The sequence below is a fragment of the Oryctolagus cuniculus genome, chromosome 4 (assembly GCF_964237555.1).
Source record: "Oryctolagus cuniculus chromosome 4, mOryCun1.1, whole genome shotgun sequence".
Classification (NCBI taxonomy): domain Eukaryota; kingdom Metazoa; phylum Chordata; class Mammalia; order Lagomorpha; family Leporidae; genus Oryctolagus; species Oryctolagus cuniculus.
The window spans coordinates 95,137,901-95,163,812 of NC_091435.1; the positions used below are offsets into that span (position 1 = coordinate 95,137,901).

The 25,912-nt window shown below is 45.9% G+C and overlaps 1 protein-coding gene across 3 annotated transcripts in view; it reads left to right on the forward strand.

Annotated features, from left to right (window-relative positions):
- The window catches only part of MAP3K13 (mitogen-activated protein kinase kinase kinase 13), a 196,498-nt gene that overhangs the window by 166,698 nt on the left and 3,888 nt on the right, over positions 1-25,912 (forward strand). For all 3 annotated transcript variants that reach the window (XM_008266584.4, XM_008266585.4, XM_051818832.2), the window contains 5 exons: positions 9,729-9,838; positions 11,416-11,532; positions 12,179-12,316; positions 19,522-20,311; positions 23,563-23,630. In XM_008266584.4, coding sequence (XP_008264806.2) covers positions 9,729-9,838; positions 11,416-11,532; positions 12,179-12,316; positions 19,522-20,311; positions 23,563-23,630 — 1,223 coding nt within the window. The remainder of the gene's footprint in view (positions 1-9,728; positions 9,839-11,415; positions 11,533-12,178; positions 12,317-19,521; positions 20,312-23,562; positions 23,631-25,912) is intronic.

A 25,912-nucleotide genomic window follows, 5' to 3' on the forward strand; every position in this document is an offset into this window, starting at 1 on the left:
TCATGGCCTCCCATCCCCCGTGGGTGATGAGTTTATCTTCCAGGAAAGTGTGTGTTGAAAGAGTACTGACCTTTGAGAAAGATATCACCCCCTGAGAGTTAAACATGTCCTTGGATATACCTTACTACTGCCCTACTAGAGACTTGGAGTACTTGCTTCTCTGGTGTCTGATAATTAGAAACACTCAGCCCATCAGACATGAGAAATATCTTCATGAAGGTACAAGGGTTTGGGTTTCTTTCCAATTTCTAAGGAATACACTTTTGCCTTATTGCCTGAAGGTTTTCTTTTTTCTTTCTTTCTTTCTTTCTTTTTTTTTTTTTTTTTTGAGATTCAAAAATAAATTTTTATTTATTTATTTATTTTTAAAGCATGATTCATTTAAGTCAAAGACCACCTGGTGGAGTAGCCAGGATGGGGGCTCCAAACGAGGCAAAACCTGAAGGGGCTGGTGGTAGTGGGGTTTTTAAGCGCAATTTTTGGGGGAGGAACTGACACTCATTAGTTAAAAGTCGGAGACAAAACCCATCAAAACACCTGATTTGTAATCTTATTTGCCCTGTCTGGCTTGCTCATGATAAAGCAAAAAGCCATCAAAAGGTTGGGATAGGTAACTTGTTTTCACAATTCAGGAGGATGAAATGGCCACTCCCTTGCTATTCTCAAGATAAGATTGGAAGCTCTCAAGGAGTGGGGTAGGCACTTTTGACCTAGCTAAGGATAACTCGGGGAAAACAAGCATTTTGCACCCTCAGTTTCCACCACGACCAACCTGACTGCCTATTAACATGCCTGACTCCACACATTCCCTTCCCCAGAAGAATGGACCCTAACTTCTGTTAGGAGATACGGGACGATGACCGCTCTGGCTTCTTCAAGCTGAGAAGGGGCAGCATAGGGAATGGCAATCAAGACAGGGTCCAGCAGGAGGTCACTTCTTGAGGGACACGCAGTGCCAGCTGGCAGAAACTACTTCCATCTGAGGTTTCACATGCCTGGCCATCTAGAATTTCACAGTTTCAAGTCTGGAGAAAACGAATCTAACATGCAGATTAAATACACAGGGTCTAAAACAAAGGACAGAGTCATTATTAGAGGACCTAAGAAAGTTTTTATTTGTTTGTTTTTGAAAGTCAGTGTTAGAGAGATCTATCCGTTGGTTCATGCCAGCACTGGGCCAGGCTGAAGCTAAGAGCCAGGAGCTTCATCCAAGTCTCCCACATGGATGGCAGAGGCTCAAGTACTTGGTCCAGCTTCTGCTGCTTTTCCTAGGCCATTAGCAGGGAGCTGGATTGGAAGTGGAGCAACCGGGACACAAATCAGCATTCATATGGGATGCCAGCGGCAGCTTTCCCTGCTATACCAAAACTCCAGACAACTTGCCCAAAGTTCTAACACAGTGTTTATGATCCACAAACTTAGCTCCCGCAATAATGGTGTCTTTAAACAGTCAGACTTGCCACTATAGATTTTTACTGTTTATAAAGTGCTATGTAAGTGAAATATTTGGTTTTAGAGAAAATAAAGAAGCATAGGCAGTTGATTTCATGAGATTTCCTATGTTCTTTGATATGCATTCAGATAAATTCCCTTAGAACCAATGAAACTATTGCCTCTCTGTTCAAACACATGTGGCTATAAAGCATTGGCTAAGAAATCTTTCAAATGTCTTCTGTTAATATTCAGAAAAGACTTAGCCCTTTTGTGAAATGAAAGAGAATGAAAGTACTCTATAGGAAACTTTAGGATATGACTGCAACCAGAGCTCAGAGCAAGTTTTAGTTGAGATTATTAATAAATCGGCCGGCGCCACGGCTCACTAGGCTAATCCTCTGCCTTGCGGTGCTGGCACACCGGGTTCTAGTCCCGGTCGGGGCGCCGGATTCTGTCCCGGTTGCCCCTCTTCCAGGCCAGCTCTCTGCTGTGGCCAGGGAGTGCAGTGGAGGATGGCCCAAGTGCTTGGGCCCTGCACCCCATGGGAGACCAGGATAAGTACCTGGCTCCTGCCATCGGATCAGCGCGGTGCGCCGGCTGCAGCACACCAGCCGCGGCGGCCATTGGAGGGTGAACCAACAGCAAAGGAAGACCTTTCTCTCTGTCTGTCTCTCTCTCACTGTCCACTCTGCCTATCAAAAAATAAAAAATAAATAAATAAATAAATAAAAAGATTACTAATAAATCACAAGCCATTAAGACAGTCAGTATAACTCTGTGATTTGGAAAACCTAAAATTCTAAACAGATTTTACTCGAAGTATCAGTCTAAAGCCAGTACATTTTCTGAGAAACTACCATGTGCTACTACGCAGGACAACTAAGCATCCACAGCCCGTATCTTCACTTGGACCAACTCATTTCTGTATCAGGATATCATAGCATGACACGTTAAAATAGAAAAGTATCGTGGAGGGCAAGAATAGCAGAGGAAAAGAAGGCAAGACGGGGAATAGGAGGAGAAAATTTGGTGCACTGCGCCTTTGTCTTAATTTGGGTTGCTATAAGAAAATACCACACACTGGGTAGTTTGTAAACAACAGAAATTTATTTATCACAGTTCTGAAGCTGAGAAGCTCAAGATCATGTCCAAGGTGCCTGCAGATTTGGTATCTGGGGAGGCCCTGAGTTCTGGTTCATAGATGATGCCTCTCACTGTGTCTTCACATAATGGAAAAGAAAATTCCCTTGGGCCCATTTCATAAGGGCACTCACCCATTCATGAGGACACACCTTCCAAAGGCCCTCTTGCTACTACCATCACCTTGAGTGTTAAGATTTCAACATATGAGTTAGGGTAGAACACAAATATTTAGACATGGTAGCACCTTTAAATTTTTTTTTTAATATTTCAACCCAATCTCTTCTTGCTCATGTGGCTTTTGAGAAGTCAGATACAATTCTTATCTTTAAAATTTATTTGAGAGGCAGAGAGTGACAGACAAAGCTCCCACCTGCAGGTTCACCCTAAATAGCCACCTGGCTCTTGGCCAGGTTGAAGCCAGGAGCCCAGAACTCAATCCAGGGACTGAAATCCAAGTACTCTGATACAGGATACAGACATCCCAACTGGCATCTTAACCATACACCCAGCCTAACATCTTTTAATATTCATTTATTCTTCCTGAATAAAATTTCAGCCTTCTGGGGATTGGCATTTAGTGCAGAAGCTAAAATGTCAGTTGGGATGCTCATATCCCATATCCAAGTACCTGGGTTTGAGTCTTGGCTCCACTTCTAATTCCAGCTTCCTACTAATGTGCACTCTGGAAGACAGAGGTGATAGCTCAAGTATGTGGGTCACTGCCACCCACATGGGAGACCTAGATTTAGTTCCAGGCTCCTGGCTTTGACCTGACCCAACTCTGGCTGCTACAAGCATTTGAGGAGTAAACTAGCAAATCTCTGTCTGACTGTCTCTGTCTCTGCCTTTCAAATGAAATGAAAATAAATAAAATTTAGGGGGAAATCACTTTTCCTTAAACCCAAATCTGCTATTCTTGGTAATTCCTGAAAATTTTCAAGTATTTACAATCTACTTTGTCTCTGGTCTGAAGTTGAGACTCTCTGGCTAATGATAATACATTATTTATGAAATGGCTAGAGAAGTACTGAAAAAAAACAAGAGACCTTGAGTCTAAACTCTTTCCTGTCACTTACTACTGTGTGATCACTGGACTTCTCTAAGCTGCATCTTACTCATCTAAACAGCGCTGATAATCATATCTCCCCTTCCTTAGGGAGTTTCCACAAGGACTGCATAATAAGATGAAAGTGCAAGTACATTGTAAACTATCAAGAACTGCTCAATTGAAATATGTTATTATTCACTCCCACAAGGCTACAAAAATTAAGCCTACTTTGAGTTTTTGCATCTGAGTAATTTTTTCTGATGAACTCCCAAAATAAAGAAGATGGCAGCTAGAGAACTCTTATTGTGTTTTGACTTTTTTCTATCTTTTCAGTAGGAAACCACTGGTTGTTTAGTACCCACATGGTGGTTGTTGTGGGTTTTTTTTTGTTTTTTGTTTTTTGGGTTTTTTTTTTGACAGGCAGAGTGGACAGTGAGAGAGAGAGACAGAGAGAAAGGTCTTCCTTTGCTGTTGGTTCACCCTCCAATGGCCGCTGCGGCCAGCGCGGTGCGCTAATCCGATGGCAGGAGCCAGGTACTTATCCTGGTCTCCCATGGGGTGCAGGGCCCAAGCACTTGGGCCATCCTCCACTGCACTCCCTGGCCACAGCAGAGAGCTGGCCTGGAAGAGGGGCAACCGGGACAGAATCCGGCACCCCAACCGGGACTAGAACCCGGTGTGCCAGCACCGCAAGGCAGAGGATTAGCCTAGTGAGCCGCGGCGCCGGCCTCCCACATGGTTTTGCTCTTTCTCTAGCAGTCTTGTCCCTGACGCCTTGCCTCATCCTGCCTGCTAACAAGATCCTCTCAGTGTCTGTTATCAACGAGTAGTTCCTGGCCCCTGGTCTCCACCTTCCACCGGAGCTGTCAGCCAAGAGTCCTGCCTAAGGTCCAGCTGACTCCTTCCAGAGAGAAAATACTTCATCTGTTCCCCTTAAACAGCCCATGTGCAAAGAAACAGGATTTATAGCACAGATGTCAAAGCAACCAATTTCAGTGCAATATGAGTTTCTGCCACTTTCCGTGCAGTAGGATATGCTGCATTCCTAGACAATCACCCTTTCTCCACTTAGGCAGTTACTGCTCCTGCTATTCAGTTAACACTTGATATGCGTCTGTGGAAAACATTGTAGCCCTGTCCCTGATCCCACCTGCTGAGTGGGTTATGTGATCTGCTTCCAAGCTCCTCCACCACCCACTGCCTTTGCACCATCCAGCTTCTCCTGGAGTGCCACCATAACCACCCGGAAGTTCAGGGCTTGAGAGTTGCACTAAGCTTATGAGCAGTGTCCTCATGAGAGAGTAGATGTGTAGGCAGAAGCTGGGCACTCATCCTAGGGAGACAGCAGAGACAACTCATGTACTAATTAAGAATTTGATGCTCTCTAAGGCTTTTCTGATTCAGAGGCTATGATTTCCCGCTATGCCCCCAGCTTCCTGGTTTGCTATTCCTTAAGCTAGGCTTGAAGTGGCTCAACTTTTTGTTTTGTTTTGTTTACTTTTTAAAACTTGTGGTAATGGGGAAATAGGCATTTGGTGTAGTGGTTAAGATGCCACTTAGGGTGCCCACACCCCATACCAGAGTACCTGAGTTCAAGTCCCTGCTCCACTTCAGATTCTAGCTTCCTGCTGATGCATCCCCTGGGAGGCAGCTGGTGATGACTCAGATACTTCCCCCTGGCCACCAATGTGAGATACCTGTACTGAGTTCCTGGCTTCCAGCTTCAGCCTAGCACAGTTGTAGGCATTTGGGGAATGAACTAGCAGATGAAAGATCTCTCTCTCTGTCTTTCTTTCTGCCTTTCAAATAAAAATTTTTTAAAATTGTAAAACATATATAGTATAAAATTTGCCATTTTAGCCATTTCTAAGAGTACAATTCAATAACATTAAATTACATTCACAATATTGTGACACTATCACCACTATTTCTGAAAATTTTAATCACCCCTTTAAAAATAACTTCCCATTTCTCCTTCCTCCTAGTATCTCTATTTCTGTCTCTGAATTTGTCTATTCTAGATAATTCATTTCAGTGGAATTACACGATATTTGTACTTTGTCTCTAACTGGTTCCACTTAGCATGTTTTCATCTATACTGTGACATGTGTCAGAGCTTCAGTACTATTTTGGCTAAATAATATTTAATCATACATACCATATTTTGTTTGTCCATTCATCTATTGATTCAATTTTATTTTTCAAAGATTTACTTCTGGGGCTGGCACTGTAGCATAGTGGGTAAAGCCACCATCTGCAGTGCCAGCATCCTGTATGGGCACCAGTTCAAGTCCCAGCTACTCTACTTCCAATCCAGCTTCCTGCCAATGTGCCTGCGAAAGCAGCAGAAGATGACCCAAGTCTTTCAGCCCTTGCACCCATGTGGGAGACCAGGAAGACGCTTCTGGCTCCTGGCTTTGGATGGGCCCAGCTCCAGCCATTACGGCCATTTGGGGAGTGAATCACTGGATGGACGACATCTCTCTCTGTCTCTCCCTCTGTGCCTCTCAAATAAATAAATCTTTTTAAAATTATCTTTATTTATTTATTTGAGAGGCATAGGCAGAGAGAGAAAGAAAGATGTCTTTCATACTCTAGTTCACTCTCCAAATAGCTGCAATGAGCGGAGCTGGGCCAATCTGAAGCAAGGAGCCAGGAGCTACCTCCATGTCTCCCATGTGGGTGCAGGGACCAAGCACTTAGGCCATCTTCCACTGCTTTCCCAGGGCATAAACAGAGAGCTGGATTGGAAGAGTAGAAGCTGGGACAAGAACCAGGACATGAGCCCATATGGGATGCTGGCACCACAGGCAGAGGCTTCAACTACTAAGCCATAGCACCAGCCCCTGATTCAATTTTATTTTAACATTCCTGTAATAGAAGCAAGGTTTGAGCCTAAGAACATCTATCTACTGATTGGATAACTTGAAGATGACAAAAGACAAAATCCTTCTAAATGTGACGGAGTTTCTCAGACTTCACCTGGAACATAAAGAATATATCATTAATGGTATTAACCCCAGGTTCACTTGATTTTTTCCTTACTTGCTTGCACAGAACTTAAGTACCTTGTTAAGTAGTTCCCTCTGCCCACCTTTCCACCACATGTACTTTTGAGGAGTCCCCAATGAGCAGTGGGGATCTTAAATTGCCTTATATATTTTGTCTTTAAGCAAATTTTATTTAATATCAATTCTTTTTTAACTTTTATTTAATAAATATAAATTTCCAATGTACAACATTTGGATTATAACGGCTTTTCCCCCCCCATAACCTCCCTCCTACCTGCAACCATCCCATCTCCCACTCCCTCTTCCATCCCATTCATATCAAGATTCATTTTCAATTATCTTTATATACAGAAGATCAATTTAGTATATACTAAGTAAAGATTTCAACAGTTTGCACCCACACAGAAACACAGTATAAGGAACTATTTGAGTACTAGTTATACCATTAATTCACATAATACAACACATTAAGGACAGAGATCCCACATGGGGAGTAAGTGCACAGTGACTCCTGTTGTTGATTTAACAATTGACACTCTTATTTTTGTCGTCAGTAATCACCCGAGGCTCTTGTCATGAGCTGCCAAGGCTACGGAAGCCTCTTGAGTTCACCGACTCTAATCTTATTTAGACAAGGCCATAGTCAAAGTGGAAGTTCTCTCCTCCCTTCAGAGAAAGGTACCTGTTTCTTTGATGGCCTGTTCTTTCCGCTGGGATCTCACTCACAGAGATCTTTCATTTAGGTTTTTTTTTTTTTTTTTTTTTTATGACTGTCCTGCTTTTCACTGATCTGAGCCAGATACAGCAGCCTCTCACCTCGCATCTGCTGGGTATCTGTTGGCTAGCCATCACTGTTTTCTATGAAAAATCCATTGTCTCCATATCCTTAAGTCACCTCCATAGCTGCTGAGAGCTACTGTTGCCTGCTGTAATGACATTCTGGAGTTCTGAAGTTGAGTTACACTGTGTGAAAGGTGACTGGCAATGCTGGCTGCGGGCCCAGTGTATTTTACAGATATTTTAGTGAAACAGTGGTAGATGCCCCTCCACTCCCATGTCGGTGGTGGTGTTAAAGGTCAAGTTCCTGCAGGAATTCTTCCCTCAGGGTGGGGCCTCTCTCACAGGTGCTTCTGTCCCTGCAAATTAGCCTCAGGCCTCCCACCCTCCATTTCTTTAGATATGTCTGAATCGCAGATTAAGCTCAAATTGGAACTCCTGTTACATAAAGAATCTAAGTGTACGTGATGAAACTCCAAATTAACATCTACCAGGAATATGATTCCTTTGGGGAAGACACATTATTAATTAGTATAAACTGGTATTTTCCCACACATCTTGTTTCCTCTTCACAGGAGGCCACTTCTTTTTTGAAATACCTACTTTTTGTAGGTTTCAGTCTTCCAAAGATTCTCTTCAAGTTTCCCACAATCATAAACTAGATCTCAGGTTTATTTCCCCTAGAATTTAAAAAAAAAAAAAAAAAATCTGGCCTATGACAACTGATTCGTCACCACCAGAGGGAGATACTCTTTTCTTAGTCCTTTCTTTCTTCAAGTTCTGTTCTGGATCCAGTGACATACTGTTGCCCAAAGAGGATGCTTTAGACCCAACTCTGAGCCTCTCCCTTATCCTTATTTGGTCTAACAGCTCCTACCGTTCTGAGGCCTCTAAAGCTCAAATGTTCTCCCCACCCTATGACTTTGATCTAGTGATTGAGACAACAGCATTACCTGGGGCTCCAGCAAACTTTCACTTATTGCTTAGATGCAAAGACCTGATACCAAACAATGGGGTAGTACTCATGCATTCTTGACCTTGGCTTTCTGATGACATTGGATGGATTTGTTGCTTAAAAATTGAGAGAGGTTTCTCTCTCAACTTTTAAGCAACAAATCCTATATACATATGATATATATAGATCAAATATATATATGATATATATTAGACTTCATATATATATAAGCAGAATGATCACTTTAAAAACAACTATAATTCTTTTATAAAAATGCCTACATATCAGAGTGCCTGGGTTCTTTTTTTTTTTTTTTTTTTTGGACAGGCAGAGTAGACAGTGAGAGAGAGACAGAGAGAAAGGTCTTCCTTTTGCCATTGGTTCACCCTCCAATGGCCGCTGCGGCCGGTGCGCTGAGGCCGGCACATCGCGTTGATCCGAAGGCAGGAGCCAGGTGCTTCTCCTGGTCTCCCATGGGGTGTAGGGCCCAAGCACTCGGACCATCCTCCACTGCACTCCCGGGCCATAGCAGAGGGCTGGCCTGGAAGAAGGGCAACCAGGACAGAATCCGGCGCCCCGACAGGGACTAGAACCTGGTGTGCCGGTGCCGCAAGGCGGAGGATTAGCCTATTATTAGCCTATTGAACCACGGCGCCTGCCTTTTTTTTTTTTTTTTAATTTTTATTTAATGAATACATTTTTAAAATTTTTTTTAAATATTTATTTATTGTACTTGAAAGTCACAGTTACAGAGAGAGAGAAGAGAGAAGAGAGAGAGAGAGAGAGAGAGAAGTCTTCATCCAATGGTTCAATGTCCAAGTCTCCCACGTGGGTGGCAAGGGCCCAAGCACTTGGGCCATCTTCTGCTGCTTTCACAGGAGTATTAGCAGGAAGCTGCATCAGAATTGGAGCAACCAGGACTTGAACGGGCACTCTGCGGTGGGTTGCTGGGTGTCACAAGTGGTGGCTCAATCTGCTGTACCACAATGGCAGTCCCAAGAGCTGTCCTTTCTGACTAGGCTGTCTTGGCTACCATCTTGAGCTCTTTTGTTCCAGAAATGAAGGCCCCTATACCAGCCGTCATGTTGCTGGTAGCCAGTGCTACAGGAGAACTAGGAAAGACAGCATCATATATTGGAGTAGAAATACAGAAAATGTCATAGGACATACAGATGAGTAGCATGAGATATTTTACTGTCAGTTAACATATTTCTTGAACATAGATTCTGAATAAGGCCCATATAGGTAGGAAACGCATATAGAAGCTTTTTTGGGGAAAAGTTTTCATACATGATCTTATGGTGATATCAGGGTTTGAAACTCCTAGAATATTCATAAAACTTAACTTGTCCCTACCCAGGCTGAGTGGAGAGAAGAAGTGAAAAAGCACTTTGAAAAGATCAAAAGTGAAGGAACGTGCATACACCGATTGGATGAAGAACTCATTCGAAGGCGCAGAGAAGAGCTCAGGTCAGCTGGTCCATCCTGCTCTGCCTCTCATCCCCACCCCACCCCGCCCACGCAGGGTCTTCAGAGGGGACCAGGAGCCTCTCTGTGAATCAGCATTGCACTCCCTGCATGCCCTTCACCTCAGCTTTTGTTGTGCTCTTTCACGGTGCCCTGAAAGTTAGCCCTCCTTCATATCTCTTTCTAACCCTCTCCCACAATCCTGCTCTCCCCCTTTACTAAATCTGCGACCATAGTTCCTGGAGCAATGCTGTTTGTTCTGTCAGCCACTGGCCCAGATGCCACAGAGGCCAGATGTGCGTAAGATTTAGTCCCTGGCTTTGAGGTGCTTGGAATTCAGGAAGGGGCACAACACGGCTTATAGACAACCACTGTCTTAATCTGATTGGGCTGCTGTGAGGGTATTTCAAAAAGCTCATGGAAAATGGAATTAAAAGATAAATTCGTTTTGGAGTGCAAAAAATTTCAAACTCATGCATAGGTTTTTCATAATATGTGTACTTTTTAAAGTACCCTTCTATAACAAATACTATAAACTGGGTGGTTAGAAACAACAGATGGGGCCGGTGCTGTGGCGCAGTAGGTTAATCCTCCTCCTGCAGTGCCGGCATCCCATATGGGCACTGGTTCTAGTCCCAGCTGCTCCTCTTCCCATCCAGCTCTCTGCTGTGGCCTGGGAAAGCAGTGGAAGATGGCCCAAGTTCTTGGGCCCCTGTACCTGTGTGGGAGACCCAGAGGAAGCTCCAGGCTCCTGGCTTCAGATCGGCATAGTTCCGGCCGTTGCAGCTATTTGGGGAGTGAACCAGCGGACGGAAGACCTTTCTCTGTCTCTCCTTCTCACTATCTGTAACTCTACCTCTCAAATTAAAAAAAGAAAAAAAAAAAGAAACAACAGAAATTTATTTCTCACATTTCTGGAGGCTGGAAAGTCCAAGGTGGAGGCACCAATAGATGTGGTGTCTGATGAGGGCCCAGTCCTCATGGATGGCACCCTCTGTCCTCACACAAACAGGCGAAAGGACTCCCTCCAGCCTCCTTCAGGCACCCAATAATCCAATCAGAGCCATTGTGACCAGAGCATCTCCCAAAAGTCCCACCTCTTGATATCACCACCTAGGGTGTAACTGGGGGAACACAAACATTCAGACCATAGCAACCACCATGTCTGACATGATCTGTGCCAGGGATATACATAAATGAGTGATGATATTGGTCTTAACTGCATATTTCCATTGACACATGAGTACACGATACTGCATTCTTACTAAGATAGTGCCAGTACCACACAGATAAGGGCTACAAATTATGCACAAGTCACATTCAGATTTTATCTGTGACCCTCGTAGCTATTCTGAGTGGCTGAATTGGGCCCTAAAAGATAAGCAGAGTGAAGAGCTTGGATTTCCCATCTCCTGCTCCATCTTGTCTGAGTCACTGCATCAAACAAAGGAGCCTTACAAACGGAGGGCTCTTAGGCAAACGCTTTTCAGACAAACCATCCTGGTTCTCATTTCATTGCAGCTCACCCTTGTTCTCCCCCAGATAGGTGGGCTTTGCTGATCCTGTGTCTTCTCTGATAGGCATGCTCTGGATATCCGTGAGCACTATGAGAGGAAGCTGGAGCGGGCCAATAATTTATACATGGAGCTGAGTGCCATCATGCTGCAGCTGGAGATGCGGGAGAAGGAGCTCATTAAGTACGTATGCAGACAGGTGCCTGTGCTTGCCACGTTGAGTCTGCCAGTCAGAGAAACAGACAGCTCTTCCATGTGGCTGCTACTCAGAATCGGCAGCTACTATTTTCATTCGCCCAGAAATCCCTAAAGATGTGCTGTGCAGAGGTCCCTGCCCCCGTGACGGTACAGATGGTCTTGCCACAGAGCTGGTCACAGGGGAACACGCGCTGGGCAGGCATTTGCACTTCACCCTGCAGCACGGCCCCTCATCAGGAGGAGCGCGGCGTGGAGGGGTGGGAGCTCATCACCCCCCAGGGAAGTAAAGTGGCTGCTGAAAGTGGTTTCATGTAATCCTGATGGTGACAGGCAGACCAGGAGTCCTGACCCAAACTGCGGCTCCTGCAAATAGGCGGGACTGTGCAGGGGAAGAGAGTCTGGGCCTGCCTCTCTGAACAGAAGTGCGGGATGAAGTCAGGTTCATTTGAGTTTAGTGCTTTCTTGGCTTGGTTTGGTTTGGTTTTTTAACCTGAATAACAGCCTTGTTTTTCAAGTCACCTGCATTTGAAGTGTGGCCAGAACCTGTGGGTAGAATTAGCCTGTGACAGCATCCTGCCCATCCTTTCTGTCTCCAGTGTCTGAGCTGTGGCTTTTCTCTCTCATTCTGCAGGCGCGAGCAAGCAGTGGAAAAGAAGTACCCTGGGACCTACAAACGACACCCTGTCCGCCCAATAATCCACCCCAATGCCATGGAGAAGCTCATGAAGAGGAAAGGTGTGCCTCACAAGCCTGGCATGCAGACCAAACGGTGAGACACCATGCCCACCTGATCCTCAGATATATGGGAAAACGTTGTCTGATGCTACATTCTCATGTGTTGGCGGGTGCGGCTGGCCCCTTCTGTAGCTCATCATTAGCACACTGACACAACAGAAATAAAACAGTAGGAAGGTAAGAGCATTCCATGAGCTCTAGGAATAGATAGAGCTGAATCTAAATCCTGGCCCTGCCTTCCAGGCTCTGTGACTTGGGCCATGTTGTTTGTTTGTTTGTTTTTGACAGGCAGAGTGGACAGTGAGAGAGAGAGACAGAGAGAAAGGTCTTCCTTTTGCCGTTGGTTCACCCTCCAATGGCCGCTGCGGCCAGCGTGCTGCAGCCGGCACACCGTGTTCATCTGATGGCAGGAGCCAGGTGCTTCTCCTGGTCTCCCATGGGGTGCAGGACCCAAGCACTTGGGCCATCCTCCACTGCACTCCCTGGCCACAGCAGAGAGCTGGCCTGGAAGAGGGGCAACCGGGACAGAATCCGGCGCCCCGACCGGGACTAGAACCCGGTGTGCCGGCGCCACAAGGCAGAGGATTAGCCTATTGAGCCACGGCACCGGCCAAGAGGTCTTCCATCTGCTGTTTCACTCCCCAAATGGCTGTAACAGCCAGAGCTGTGCTGATCTAAAGCAAGGAGCCAGGAGCTTCTTTCAGGTCTCCCGCACTGGTGCAGGGGCCCAAGCACTTGGGCCATCCTCCACTGCCTTCCCAGGCCATAGCAGAGAGCTGGATTGGAAGTGGAGTAGCCGGGACTTGAACTAGCATGCACGTGGGATGCCAGCACTGCAGGTGGCAGCCTCACCCACTATGCCTCAGAGCCAGCCCGTATTTAGGCTCTTTCAATGCCAGTGTCTTCATATTTGAAGTGGTATAATTATAGCACATGAGATTATGAGATTTCTTTAAAATATTTATTAAATTTATTTATTTGAAAGACAAAGTTACAGAGAGACATAGAGAGAGAGAGGAAGAGAGAGGTCTTCCTTCCTCTGGTTTACCCCCAAATGGCTGTAACAGCTGGAGCTGAGCCGATCCAGAGCCAGGAGCCAGGAGCCAGGAGCTTCTTCCAGGTCTCCAACATGGGTGCAGCAGCCCAAGGACTTGGCCATCCTCTGCTGCTCGAAACTGCGCCTATATGGGATGCCGGTATTGCAGACTGGGCTTTAACGCACTGTGACACAGCACCAACCCCATGAGATTTTTTTTTTAATTTTTTATTATTCTTAGGTCACAAATTAATTGATCATAATCCTTGATTTTTGACACAACATTTCATGCATGGCCAACATTTATTTATATATCTAGTTAGTTCTTTTTAATAATGTAATAACTTAATAACACCCAAAACAAAAGCATGAACTTTAATAATTACCTGTATCCAACATTTGAATCCCCTCATTGGACTCCTTCCTGGGATTTCTGTGACGTTTAAACAAAATGATATGTTAAATCATCTATCAAATCATAGGTGCTCCAAAAAATGGGTTTTCAAATAGTTTTAAAAAGATTTCTCTTGGCTGGCGCCATGGCTGAATAGGCTAATCCTCCACCTAGCGGCGCCGGCACACCGGGTTCTAGTCCCGGTCAGGGTGCCGGATTCTGTCCTGGTTGCCCCTCTTCCAGGCCAGCTCTCTGCTGTGGCCCGGGAAGGCAGTGGAGGATGGCCCAAGTGCTTGGGCCCTGCACCCCATGGGAGACCAGGATAAGTACCTGGCTCCTGCCATCGGATCAGCGCGGTGCACCGGCCGCAGCACGCCGGCCACGGTGGCCATTGGAGGGTGAACCAATGGCAAAGGAAGACCTTTCTCTCTGTCTCTCTCTCTCGCTATCCACTCTGCCTGTTTAAAAAAAAAAAAAAAAAAGAAAGAAAGAAAAAGAAAAAAAGGATTGCTCTTTCCCCATTTGATGATGTATTTACTTTTATTTTAATCTTAGAAAAATCTTCCATTCATTTATTACTAAACTCTGTATAGCCTTATTCCTCCAAATAACAGAATCAGCGCTATCCTAGCTGAGTTAATGTAAAGGAAAGGAATATCCTTCAACCTGGAGTGCAGGATCAACAGTGAGACTCAAGATAAATACAGTAAGAATAAAGGTCATGAGAAAACACATTTAGGGTTTACACCTAAGCCACCATCTGCAGTGCCAGCATCCCATATGGGTACCAGTTCATGTTCTGGCTCCTCCACTTCCCATCCAGCTCTCTGCCAAGGCGCCTGGGAAAGTAGTGGAAGATGGCCCAAGTCCTTGGGCCCCTGCACACATCAGGGAGACTGGATTCTAGTTTCCTGGCTTCCATCTAGCCCAGCCCTGGATGTTGTGGCTATCTGGGGAGTGAACCAGAAGATGGAAGATCTTTCTCTCCCTCTTTATCTCTCTGTAACTCTGGCTTTCAAATAAATAGATAAATATTTTTCAAAAAAAGAAAATACATTTACAGTAAGGCTGTCAGAGTGATAACCATTCTACCATAGCATGACTAATATAAATATAAACTTCCACTGAGGTTAGATTAATTCCAATTTTGCCTTTACTTACTGCCCCTGGCCATGTTATGGTCAGGTCCTGAGATGGTATTTTTGGATTGCACCTGGTACAACTCTTAGAGGACTCCCAAATATGTCTTTTATTTTGTTGTACTAATGAGGGACAGAGTCACCCACTGGCTCCTCCCTGCAGTCTACCTACCAGTAAAACCAAGATTCTGTAGGCATTGTGGCACAGCTGTTTAAGCCACCACTTGGGATGCCCATTTCCCATAACGGAGTGGCTGGGATTGAGTCCCACCTTCATTTCCGATCCAGCTTCTTTCTAACATACACCCTGAGAGGCCACAGATGATGTCTCAAGTACTTGAGTCCCTGCCATCCCTGTGGGAGACCTGGATTGAATTTTTTTTAAGATTTTATTTATTTATTTGAGACAGAGTTACAGACAGTGAGAGGGAGAGACAGAGAGAAAGATCTTCCTTCCGTTGGTTCACTCCCAAAATGGCCACAATGGCCGGAACTGCGCCGATCCGAAGCCAGGAGCGAGGAGCTTCCTCCATGTCTCCCATGCGGGTGCAGGGGCCCAAGCACTTGAGCCATCTTCTACTGCTTTCCTGGGCCACAGCAGAGAGCTGGACTGGAAGAGGAGCAGCCAGGACTCGAACCAGCGACCATATGGGATGCTGGCACCACAGGCAGAGGATTAACCAACTGCACCACAGCTCTGCCCCCCTGGATTGAATTCTTATTTTTTGTTTTTTTTGTTTTTGTTTTTCTTTGTTTTGTTTTAAGATTTATTTATTTACTTGAAAGTCAGAGTTACACAGAGAGAGAAAGAGAAGCAGAGAGAAAGAGAGAGAGAGGTCTTCCATCCTCTGGTTTACTCCCCAGTTGGCTACAATGGCCAGAGCCGCGCCTATCCAAAGCCAGGAGCCAGGAGCTTCTTCTGGGTCTCCCACACGAGTGCAGGAGACCATGAACTTGAACCATCTTCTATTGCTTTCCCAGGCCATAGCAGAGAGCTGGATCAGAAGTGGAGCAGCCGGAACTCAAACAGGCGCCCATATGGGAAGCCAGCACTGCAGGCAGCAGCTTTAACCCACTATGCCAGCCCCATGTTTTTAAGATCTATTTATTTATTTGAAAGTTGGAGTTACAGAAAGAGAGAGAGAGAGAGAGAGAGAGGTCTTCTATCTGTTGGTTTACTCCCCTGAGCCAGGCCAGAGCCAGGAGCTTCATCTGGGTCTCCCATGTGGGTGGCAGGAGCCCAAGCACGTGGGCCATCTTCCACTGCTTTTCCCATGCTGTTAGCAGGAAGCTGGATCAGAGGTGGGGCAGCCAGGACTTAAAAAGGTGCAGATATGGGATGCTGGTGCTGCAGCTGGCGGCTTTACCCACTATGCCACAATGTCAACCCCTAGATTGAGTCTTTGCCTCCTGGCTTTGGCCTCACTCAGCCCTGCAAGTTGTGGCAATTTGGAAATTAAGTCAGTGGGTAGAAGGTCGGTCTCTCTCTCTCTCTCTCTCTCTATCTCTGCCATTCAAATAAATAAACCTTCAAAAGTAGAAGAGTACTACAGTCGGCCCTCCTTCCATATCCATGGGTTCTATATCAACAGAGTCTACCAAATGCAGATAGAAAATCTTAGGAGAAAAATATTGCATTTGGACTGGACATGTACAGACTGATTTTCTTGTCATTATTCCCTAAACACTATAGCAACAGCTACTTAAATAGTATTTCCCTCACCTTAGAGTTTGCTAGAATCATAGGCTATAAGGCCACACCCCAGACTGACAGAATCAAAATCATCTTAACAACTCTTTATTCACAACAAACATCCAGGTTTGTGCTCTGACTACTGACTAGACCGGGCTGGAAGTTAGGAGAGCCTTCCTGTCTGGATTCTACCGCTGAGGAGCCGTGAAGCCATAGCCACACTGGCTTTGGGTTCCCTGTGACATACAGTGGAGGTGGGGCTGTATCTGTGGTCCCCAAGCAAGGCCTGGGATCCCTGAGGGCTTACACGGAGATGTCGTGGAGGCTGCCGTCTGCCGTGGGATTAGGAGGTTAAGGAGAGGGAGCCCTGTAGGGAGGCGCTCTCCCCACACACCATCCCTCTGACCTTAACAAGTTCTTCTATTCTGTTCTATTTACTGGTTTTTGGTTTTTGTTTTTTTCATAATAATCCATTTGGGAGAAGGATTCTGTTGTTAAAAAACAAAAGTTTGGATCTCCAGCTCTAAAATCTCCAGTTTATTTTTATCTGTCTGGTCCCAAAGAAAGGTGAGGTGACTCCCTGGCAGGAAGGAAGTGGCAGTACTTCCATGGCACTCTGCCATGAGTCACTTCATCAGCTCAGAAACCTCGTACTGTTTGCCTCTAGTCTTTGGAGCCAGTGTGGGCAAGTTGAGCTTCAGGCTTCTGGCTTCTTCCTGTACATGATCTTCGTGGCTAGCCCAGTGGGCAATAGGAAATGGAGCTATAAGAGGACCTCCTCCCTTTACGACCAAACTAGATTGCCAGCGTCACTCCTCATTAGCCTTCTCTTACCACCCCGGTGCATCCTCCTGGGCTCTCTACTTTATCCTCCCTTCCAAGACCCTTCCCTTCCTTTCCCTTCTTTCAAGACTTATGGAGCAGGGTTCCTTGATCCGGTCCTTCACACACAATAACGAGACCCTCGGGGAGGCCATGTCTAGGCCCAAACCCCTGAACTTAGCCTCTTGGGTGATTAACTTGAAGTTTCCTTCTCTGGTTCTAGACCTCTTTACTCTGTGATTCCTTGGAGATCTTCCCAGATTCATCATCTGACATTGCTTAAGGTGGTCAAATACCCATACCCCACCTTGACATACTGGCACCAAATTGACAGCTAGGACTGTGGGGAAGAGATCAAGAAGCCTGTGCAGGGGCTGGTGTTGTGGTATAGCAGATCAAGCCAACACCTGTGATCCTACATTTCATATAGTCGTTGATTTTTGTCCCAGCTTCTCTACTTCCTATCCAGCTCCATGCTAATGGCCTGGGAAAACAGCAGAGGATGGCTCAAGTGCTAGGGCCATTACCACCTATGTAGAAAACCTGGATGAAACTCTTGGCTCCTGGCTTTGTCCTAGCCCACCCCTGGCCATTGCAGCCATTTGGGGAGTGAACCAGTGGATAGAAGATCTCTCTCTCTCTGTAATTCTTTCAAATAAATAAATCTTAAAAAAAAAAAAAAAAAAAGAGGGGTCCAGCACTGTGGCACAGCTGTTAACACTGTGGCAGAGGGTTAAACCACCACCTGCAGTGCCAGCATCCTATATGGTGCCAGTTTGTGTCCCAGCTGCTCCACTCCTGATCCAGCTCCATGCTAATGCACCTGGGAAAACAACAGGAGATGGCCTGGACCTTTGGGCCCCTGCTATCTACATGGGTGACCAGGAGAAACTCCTGACTCCTGGTGTTAGTTAGCCTGACCCATCCCCTGCCACTGTGGCCATTTGGGGAATGAACCAGAAAATGGAAGATATCTCTCTCTCTCTCGCTCGCTGTCTCTCCGTCTCCCCCCCACCCCCGCTGTAACTCTGCCTTTTAAATAAATAAATACATCTTAAAAAAAAAGAGGAGCTGGCACTGTGGCACAGCAGGTAAAGCCGCCGCCTGCAGTGCCAACATCCCATGAAGGCGCCGGTTTGAGTCCCAGCTGCTCCTCTTCCTATCTAGCTCTCTGCTATGGCCTGGGAAAGCAGTAGAAGATGGCCCAAGTCCTTGGGTCCCTGCACCCGCATGGGAGACCTGAAAGAAGCTCCTGGCTCCTGGCTTCAGATTGGCATAGCTCCTGCCATTGAGGCCAACTGGGGAGTGAACCAACAGATGGAAGACCTCTCTCTCTCTCTCTCTCTCTCTCTCTCTCTCTCTCTTTCTCTCTCTCTCTCTCTGCCTCTCCTTCTCTCTCTGTGTAACTCTTTCATATAAATAAACAAATAAATCTTTTAAAAAAAAAAAAAAAAAGGAAGGAAGGAAGCTAGCTAGCTATAGAGGGGCCAGTGCTGTAGCACAATAAGTTGGCCCATGGTCTATGACACTGGTATCCCTTATTGGGGTGCCAGTTCGAGTACCAGCTTCTTGTCCTGGAATCCAGCTCCCTGCTAATGTGCTTGGGAGGGCAGCAGAAGACGACCCAAGTGCTTGGGCCTCTGCCACTCATGTGGGATACCCAGATGGAGTTCATGGCTCCTGGCTTTGGCCTAGCCCTAGCTGTTGCAGGCATTTGGGGAGTAAACCAGCAGATGGAAGATCTCTCTCGCTCGCTCTCTGTGTGTGTGTGTGTGTGTATGTCTCCTTTTCTCTCTGTCACTCTTTTGAATAAATAATAAGATCTTTTAAAAATAAAGAAAAAGAAAGATAAAAAAGATAGAGAAAGATTTTTAATTCTACCCTGTAGGGAGGGAGGGAAGCACAGAATAAAAAACAAAAGATATAAAGGAAATCTCCCAATAGTGGATATTTAGGTTGTTTCCCCCATCTCACTATTTTAAGCAATAGCATAATATAACATCATCAAACGTATATCTTTGTGCACATCTGTTATCTTCACGGGGTAAATCCCTGTAATTGTGACTGTGCATTCAAGGGGTGTATGTATTTTAAGGCTTGGAATACATTTCTTCAAACTTGAATGTGTGTAATACCAAACCTATTCTTTCTCCAGGCCAGATCTGTTGAGATCTGAAGGTATCCCCAGTGCTGAAGTAGCTCCTACTGCATCCCCCTTGTCTGGAAGTCCCAAAATGTCCACCTCAAGTAGCAAGAGCCGATATCGGAGCAAACCACGGCACCGCCGCGGGAACAGCCGAGGCAGCCACAGTGACTTTGCAGCCATCTTGAAAACCCAGCCAGCCCAGGAGAATTCCCCCCATCCCACCTCCTCCCTGCCGCAAGATGAGTCCCAACACCCTTCTGTCCGTCACCATACTCCTCTGCAGCAGCAATACCAGCAACCCCCTCCTGCCTTGTCTCAGAGCCCCCACCCCAGACTCAATATGCACGGACAGGACATTGCAACCTGCGCCAACAACCTGAGGTATTTTGGCCCAGCAGCCGCCCTGCGGAGCCCCCTCAGCAACCATGCTCAAAGACAGATGCCGGGCTCCAGCCCCGACCTCATCTCCACAGCCATGGCAGCAGACTGCTGGAGAAGCTCTGAGCCGGGCCAGGGCCAGCCTGGCCCCTGGGGCTGCTGTCAGGCTGGCCCATATGACCCTTACCTCCAATGCAGGCCTGAACAGTGTGGGTCCTTAGACACACCCACCGCTGAGCCCGTGGGGAGGAGCCCCAACCTTTCCAAGTCACCAGCACACAATCCCCTCTCGGAAAATGCCCAGGGTCCTGAGAAAAGGGAAGAAAATGAATTTGATGGCTGTGGGTCTGCCTCATCACTTGGCACCCCTCATCACATGACCCCCCCAGTGCTACCTCGAAAAACAAGGCCCCTGCAGAAGGTAAGGTATCACGACAAGGGTAATCTGTGTCATGCCTTCAGAGAATACCAGAGCCTGTCATTTTATGCACGTTATAAAAGGGACATACAAAGGACATGTTTTATAAATGGATGAGATAATAACATAAATAGAAGTCTTTTAAATACTTGCTTTCCACACTGCTTAAGGGAGGGACCAGGGAATACCCTGTGGGAACTGCAGAACCAGGGGAATGATTGAAATGTGTATTACTTTATAGCCAGATAGCCGTACTTGGGGGATGTGTGATCAACACAGTTTGGCAATCGTTACCCTAGAACCCTGGTCCTGAGGAGTGTTGCAGGAAGGAAGGCTCCCGTTATAAAACAAGTTTGAGAACCAGTATTCTCTGTGCCCTCTTGGAGGTTCCTAGTGCACATAAACAAATCACGGGCTTTGAGAAACCCTGTGGTCAGCTTGTTTAATCCAACATTTCCCTCACCTATTTGTGCAGCTTTTTAAAATAACATCTAGTAAGTCCCCTCACAGAATTTACTTTCTGCATGTTATACTTTGGGAAACATGGCCTTTATTAATAAGCATCATGACCCAGCAAGTTTAATAAAGATGAATAAAAATGAAAATATAAAAAAGATGAATAAAAAATAAAAATTAATAAAGATGCCTTTATTAATAAGCATCATGACCTCATGCACTGGCTGCCTGGCACCTCATAGCTGGGAGCCAGTCCACCATTGTGGGAATCAGGCAGATCTTAGTGCAAAGTCAGGTTCTTCCACCTAGTACATGTAGAGACAGAGAGGTCTGCCATCCGATGCAGAGCTGGGCCGATCTGAAACCAGGAGCTTCTTCCAGGTCTCCCACATGTTGGCAGGGGTCCAAGCACTTGCACCATATTCCACTGCTTTCCCAGGAGCATTAGTAGGAGCTGGTTCGGAAGTGCAACAGCCAGGATTTGGACCAGTGATATGGGATGCTGGTACTGCAGATGGCAGCTTAATCCAAATTAAAAAAAATTTTTTTTTAATTTTTAAAAGATTTACAAGTAGTACCCTTATGAATCTTGATTTCCTTGTCCTTAAAATGGGCCTGTAAATGGACTCTGCCTCATGTTGTTATGAAGATTAAATGAGCAAATACATATAAAGCATTTAGAACAGGCCTGACCCGCAACAACCTTCTAAAAATGTGTGTTCATTCGCTAGTGAGTCAGAAAATAAGATTATGGGTGAAAACTGCTTAGAACATGGTAAACACCCACTGGATTCTTTTTTTTTTTTTTTTTTTTTTTTGACAGGCAGAGTGGACAGTGAGAGAGAGAGACAGAGAGAAAGGTCTTCCTTTGCCGTTGGTTCACCCTCCAATGGCCGCCGCGGCTGGCGCGCTGCGGCCGGCGCACCGCGCTGATCCGATGGCAGGAGCCAGGAGCCAGGTGCTTTTCCTGGTCTCCCATGGGGTGCAGGGCCCAAGCACCTGGGCCATCCTCCACTGCACTCCCTGGCCACAGCAGAGGGCTGGCCTGGAAGAGGGGCAACCGGGACAGAATCCGGCGCCCCGACCGGGACTAGAACCCGGTGTGCCGGCGCCGCTAGGCGGAGGATTAGCCTAGTGAGCCGCAGCGCCGGCCCCCACTGGATTCTAAGCCTTGATTCATCTCATCAGTGTTATTCATCTGCAACTAAGTTGAAAGAGTGAAAGGATCTAGATTATCAATGCCATCTTTTTGGTAAACTAGGCATTTGGTAAAAATTAGTGGTAAAAATTTGGTAAAAAATTAGTGAAGCTGAAGGTCGTTGCCTTAGAATTGTATTTCTTCCTCTATAGCTGCTGCTGCTAGTGCCTGAGCATCCCCAGAGGTTACATTGTGTTTCAAGTGATTGCAGCTGATTTGGGTTGATTGATTCTCTACGTCCCCTACCACCATGGCCAGTAACGTGTGGTTTTTGGTTACGACATTATTAGGATATAATGGGCATACCATCAAGTCCTTCCTTTTAAAGTATATAATTCAATGCTTTTATCCCCAGTGTTGTGCAGCCATCACAACCAATTTTAAAGCATTTTCATCACACCAGAAAGAAACCCCACACCCTTTATCAGTTACCCATCCCCAGACTGTCCCAAGGAACGTGGATTTTGGAACCATCCTGATGCCACTTTGATGCCACTTTGGTGCCATCTGTGGGTCTACAGGCCGCAGCCTCAGCCTCATTAGGACTGCTCTTCCCCATTGCAGCTCAGCTTCCCTTTATCAAGATATACTCCCCTGGGTATTCTAGGATGGCACTCATGTCAGCAGACAGGATAACTCCATCTTGTATCTTTCCTGTTCAAAAAAACATATCAGAATACAAATGAGAAAGAGTCATGATGTTTTAGAACTGATTTTTAGATATGTAAATTATCCCCACCCTCAGTAGAGTTACTTGGACCCAGATAGCCACTGCACAAGAGAGCCAAGCATTGTGGTGCTGTGGTTAGAACAGTGCTGTTACATGAAGCTGCTCTTCCCATGCCCTTGTTGTGAGATGAGATCTTTGTAAAAGATGTCATCTTCTTGGTTGGCACACTTACTCAGCCTTCCAGACCAACCAAGGACCTATCGTGAGACCTCATATGTCTCAGCCGGAGCTCCCTTATCCCTGCGAACATGCTGACTCAGTAAAACTGCAGTAGGCACCCCTTTTTTAAAAATGGCAAATAATTACTCTTTATATATATACATATATATATATATATATGTATTTGTGCGGATAAGTATCTCTTTTGTGTGCAGTATTGTATTCATGGTGGCATGAGGAATACAATACAAATACAAGACATGGTCTGACCCTCAAAGAATATATATCTTAGTATCACTATAACATTAGTGAAAAAGTATGTAACAGGGGAGTTGCTGGGCTTTGAAGAACTGAAAGGTCACTTCTTGGTGGAATCTCTAAGACAGAGCTGGGACCACCGGTAGCAATGAGACTTCCCCCAAGACCTCCTCTCCAGCTTCCCTCTCCATCTCACCCTGTCATGGAATATTTGTCTCCCTGAGGGCTCAGATAAAGTCTCACAGAGTTCTGTATGTCTCCCAGGGCCTGCCATAATGAACAACCAGGAAAAGTTGCTAAATGAGTAAATAAGGATATGTATGACTAAAGGTGACACACATCAAGCTACTGCCAAGTGCCTTTTGATGCTAATTAAATCTTTAACAGGTACTGGGGGATAGGGATGAGAGGGAGTGATGTTGAAATAAATTCTTTTCTCCTTGTTCTCCTCAGAGTGGGGATGACTCCTCAGAAGAAGAAGGGGAAGTAGACAGTGAAGTTGAATTTCCACGAAGACAGAGGTAAAACCAACAAACACACGATGGCTTTCAGTGAAATGATGGAATTGGGTTGGCTACACCTGTTCGATCACATGTCACTGCCAGGCCCCTGAGTCCACGTTTCTCCACTGCCACATTTTGGCAGTTGGTTATGCACAGCAGAGCCTGTTCATCAAAATGCACTTCATAGGAACTTCAAGATGAGGAGCATGAGCAGATTCAATTGAAAATGCAGAGGGCCATTTGTAAACAATAGCCATGATGTTCATCAGTAATTTTATCTGTTTACTGCACTTCCCTGTGTGAGCCTATTCAGGCTGCTATTAAAAAAAAAGAAGAAGAAAGAAATGGGTGGCTGAAAACAGAAGTTACTCTCTCACAGTTCTGAAGACTAGTAAGTCCAAGATCAAGGTTGCAGATAATGCAGTTCCTGGTGAGGGCTCTGCCTGGCTTGTACACAGCCACCTTCTCACTGGGCCCTCACATGGTTGGCAGTCAGGGGATTCTCTTTTTGGTAAGGTCCCAGCCTTACCAGATTAGGGTCCCAGCCTGATAACTTCATTTTAACCTTAACTACCTCCTAAAGACCTGTCTCCACATACAGTGACACTGGGGCTTAGGGCCTCAACATAGGAAATGCAGGGGTGGAGGGGCAGACACAGTTCAATTCACAGCATTCCCCATGCCTTGGATTTTATGCAAACCTAAGTATGATTACATTATTTGAGTGTTGAGTCCTCCTTTAACCCAGCCTCAGAAATAGCCTCCAGGGTTACGTGTCTGGCCTCATAGTTAGGATACTGCTTGGGATGCTCATGTCTCATGTTGGAGCACCTGGGCTCTAGTCCTGGCTGTGCTCCTCATCATGGCTTCCTGCGAATGAACACTCTGGGAAGGAGGCAGCAGGTGATGGCTCAAGTAGTTGGGTCCCTGCCACCACATGGAGACCAGAATTAAGTTCCTGGCTCTTGGCTGGGCCCAGCCATTGCAGGTACTCGGGGAAGGAAACAATGGATGAAAGTGCGTCTCTCTCTCTCTTTCTCTCTCTCTCTTTCCCTCTGTCTCTCTCCCTATCTCTCTGCTTCTCAGAAACAAGTACATAAAAATTTTAAAAGGAGATACCTTCTGGCTTAGCTAACAGTAACAAATTTGCTGGCATTCTTAAAGGAAGAGCACCTCCTTTTACTTCTAGAATGAAAGATGCCCCTTCTTAGAAGTGGGAAAGGTAGTTTCCCTCCCAGGAGGCCTTTTCTGCTAATAGACATTCTGTCTTTACAGTGCAAGGCTAAGGCTGTAAGAATCTCCCAGGAGGGTCTGTGCACCTGCCCTCAAACAGGAATTCCCGAAACACTCAAGGGACTCATACACTTTTGGTAGTTTTGGGTGGCTGATGTAAATTCCATTTACGTTTTTACTTCATGATTTTGCTTTTTAAGTCATAATATTCTCCTCCTCTCCCTTCTGGATTACCAGCCTTGAGAACCTGTGCAAGGCCCACTTTCAACTTTTCTTTCCCACAGGGCTTCCTCTATCTGGGCTCTCGCCAGCCTCTTTCCCACTCTTCCCCACCACCTGGCCTGGCCAGCAGAACTGCTCGTACTAAGAAATACAGAAAGGGCAATGGCAGAAGAAACAGTCTTCTTTTTATTATTTGGTTTTAAATTAGTGTAAGCTAACAGCATTCATATTTACTAAGCTACCTGTAAACAATGGGGGAAAAATGAGAATCTTTTGGAAATTCTCTTCTTAGGAGCTTTGACTACAGCCCAGTGTAAACTGGAAGGCGCCAGCAACTGGCTCGGCAGAGCTAGCTGCAGTGAAAGTGCTTCCCAGCTCATTTCAGCAGTTAAAAAGGCACTTAGCCTTCCAGGGTGGCCACACTCCGTGCACACTGGGCACTAGGAAGTGTAGCTGGGGCGGTCTGGGGGCCAGAGAAGGACCCTGATCAGGACATGAGTAGGCCCGGCCCATGCCTTCTCTGACAGGGAGGCTTCGAACAAGCCACTTCCCTTCTCTGGCTCCAGTTTTCTCATTTGGGAAATTAGATCAGAGAATCTCAAAATCTCTCACCGTGAGAATCTATGACAGTCTGAATAAGAAACCTAATTTCACACAAACATCTCGGCACTGCATACATGGACACAGTGTGATTAGACAAGCTGGGTTTTTTCAAAGACCAGTGATAGGCATCAGCTTTGGGTTGTGATGTTTAGTTACACAAACGCATAGCGAAATAAAAAGGGAAATTTAGGTTTCCCTTTTGTGTTAGTCACTGCAGGCTTTACCACGGACTGGGTGGCCCA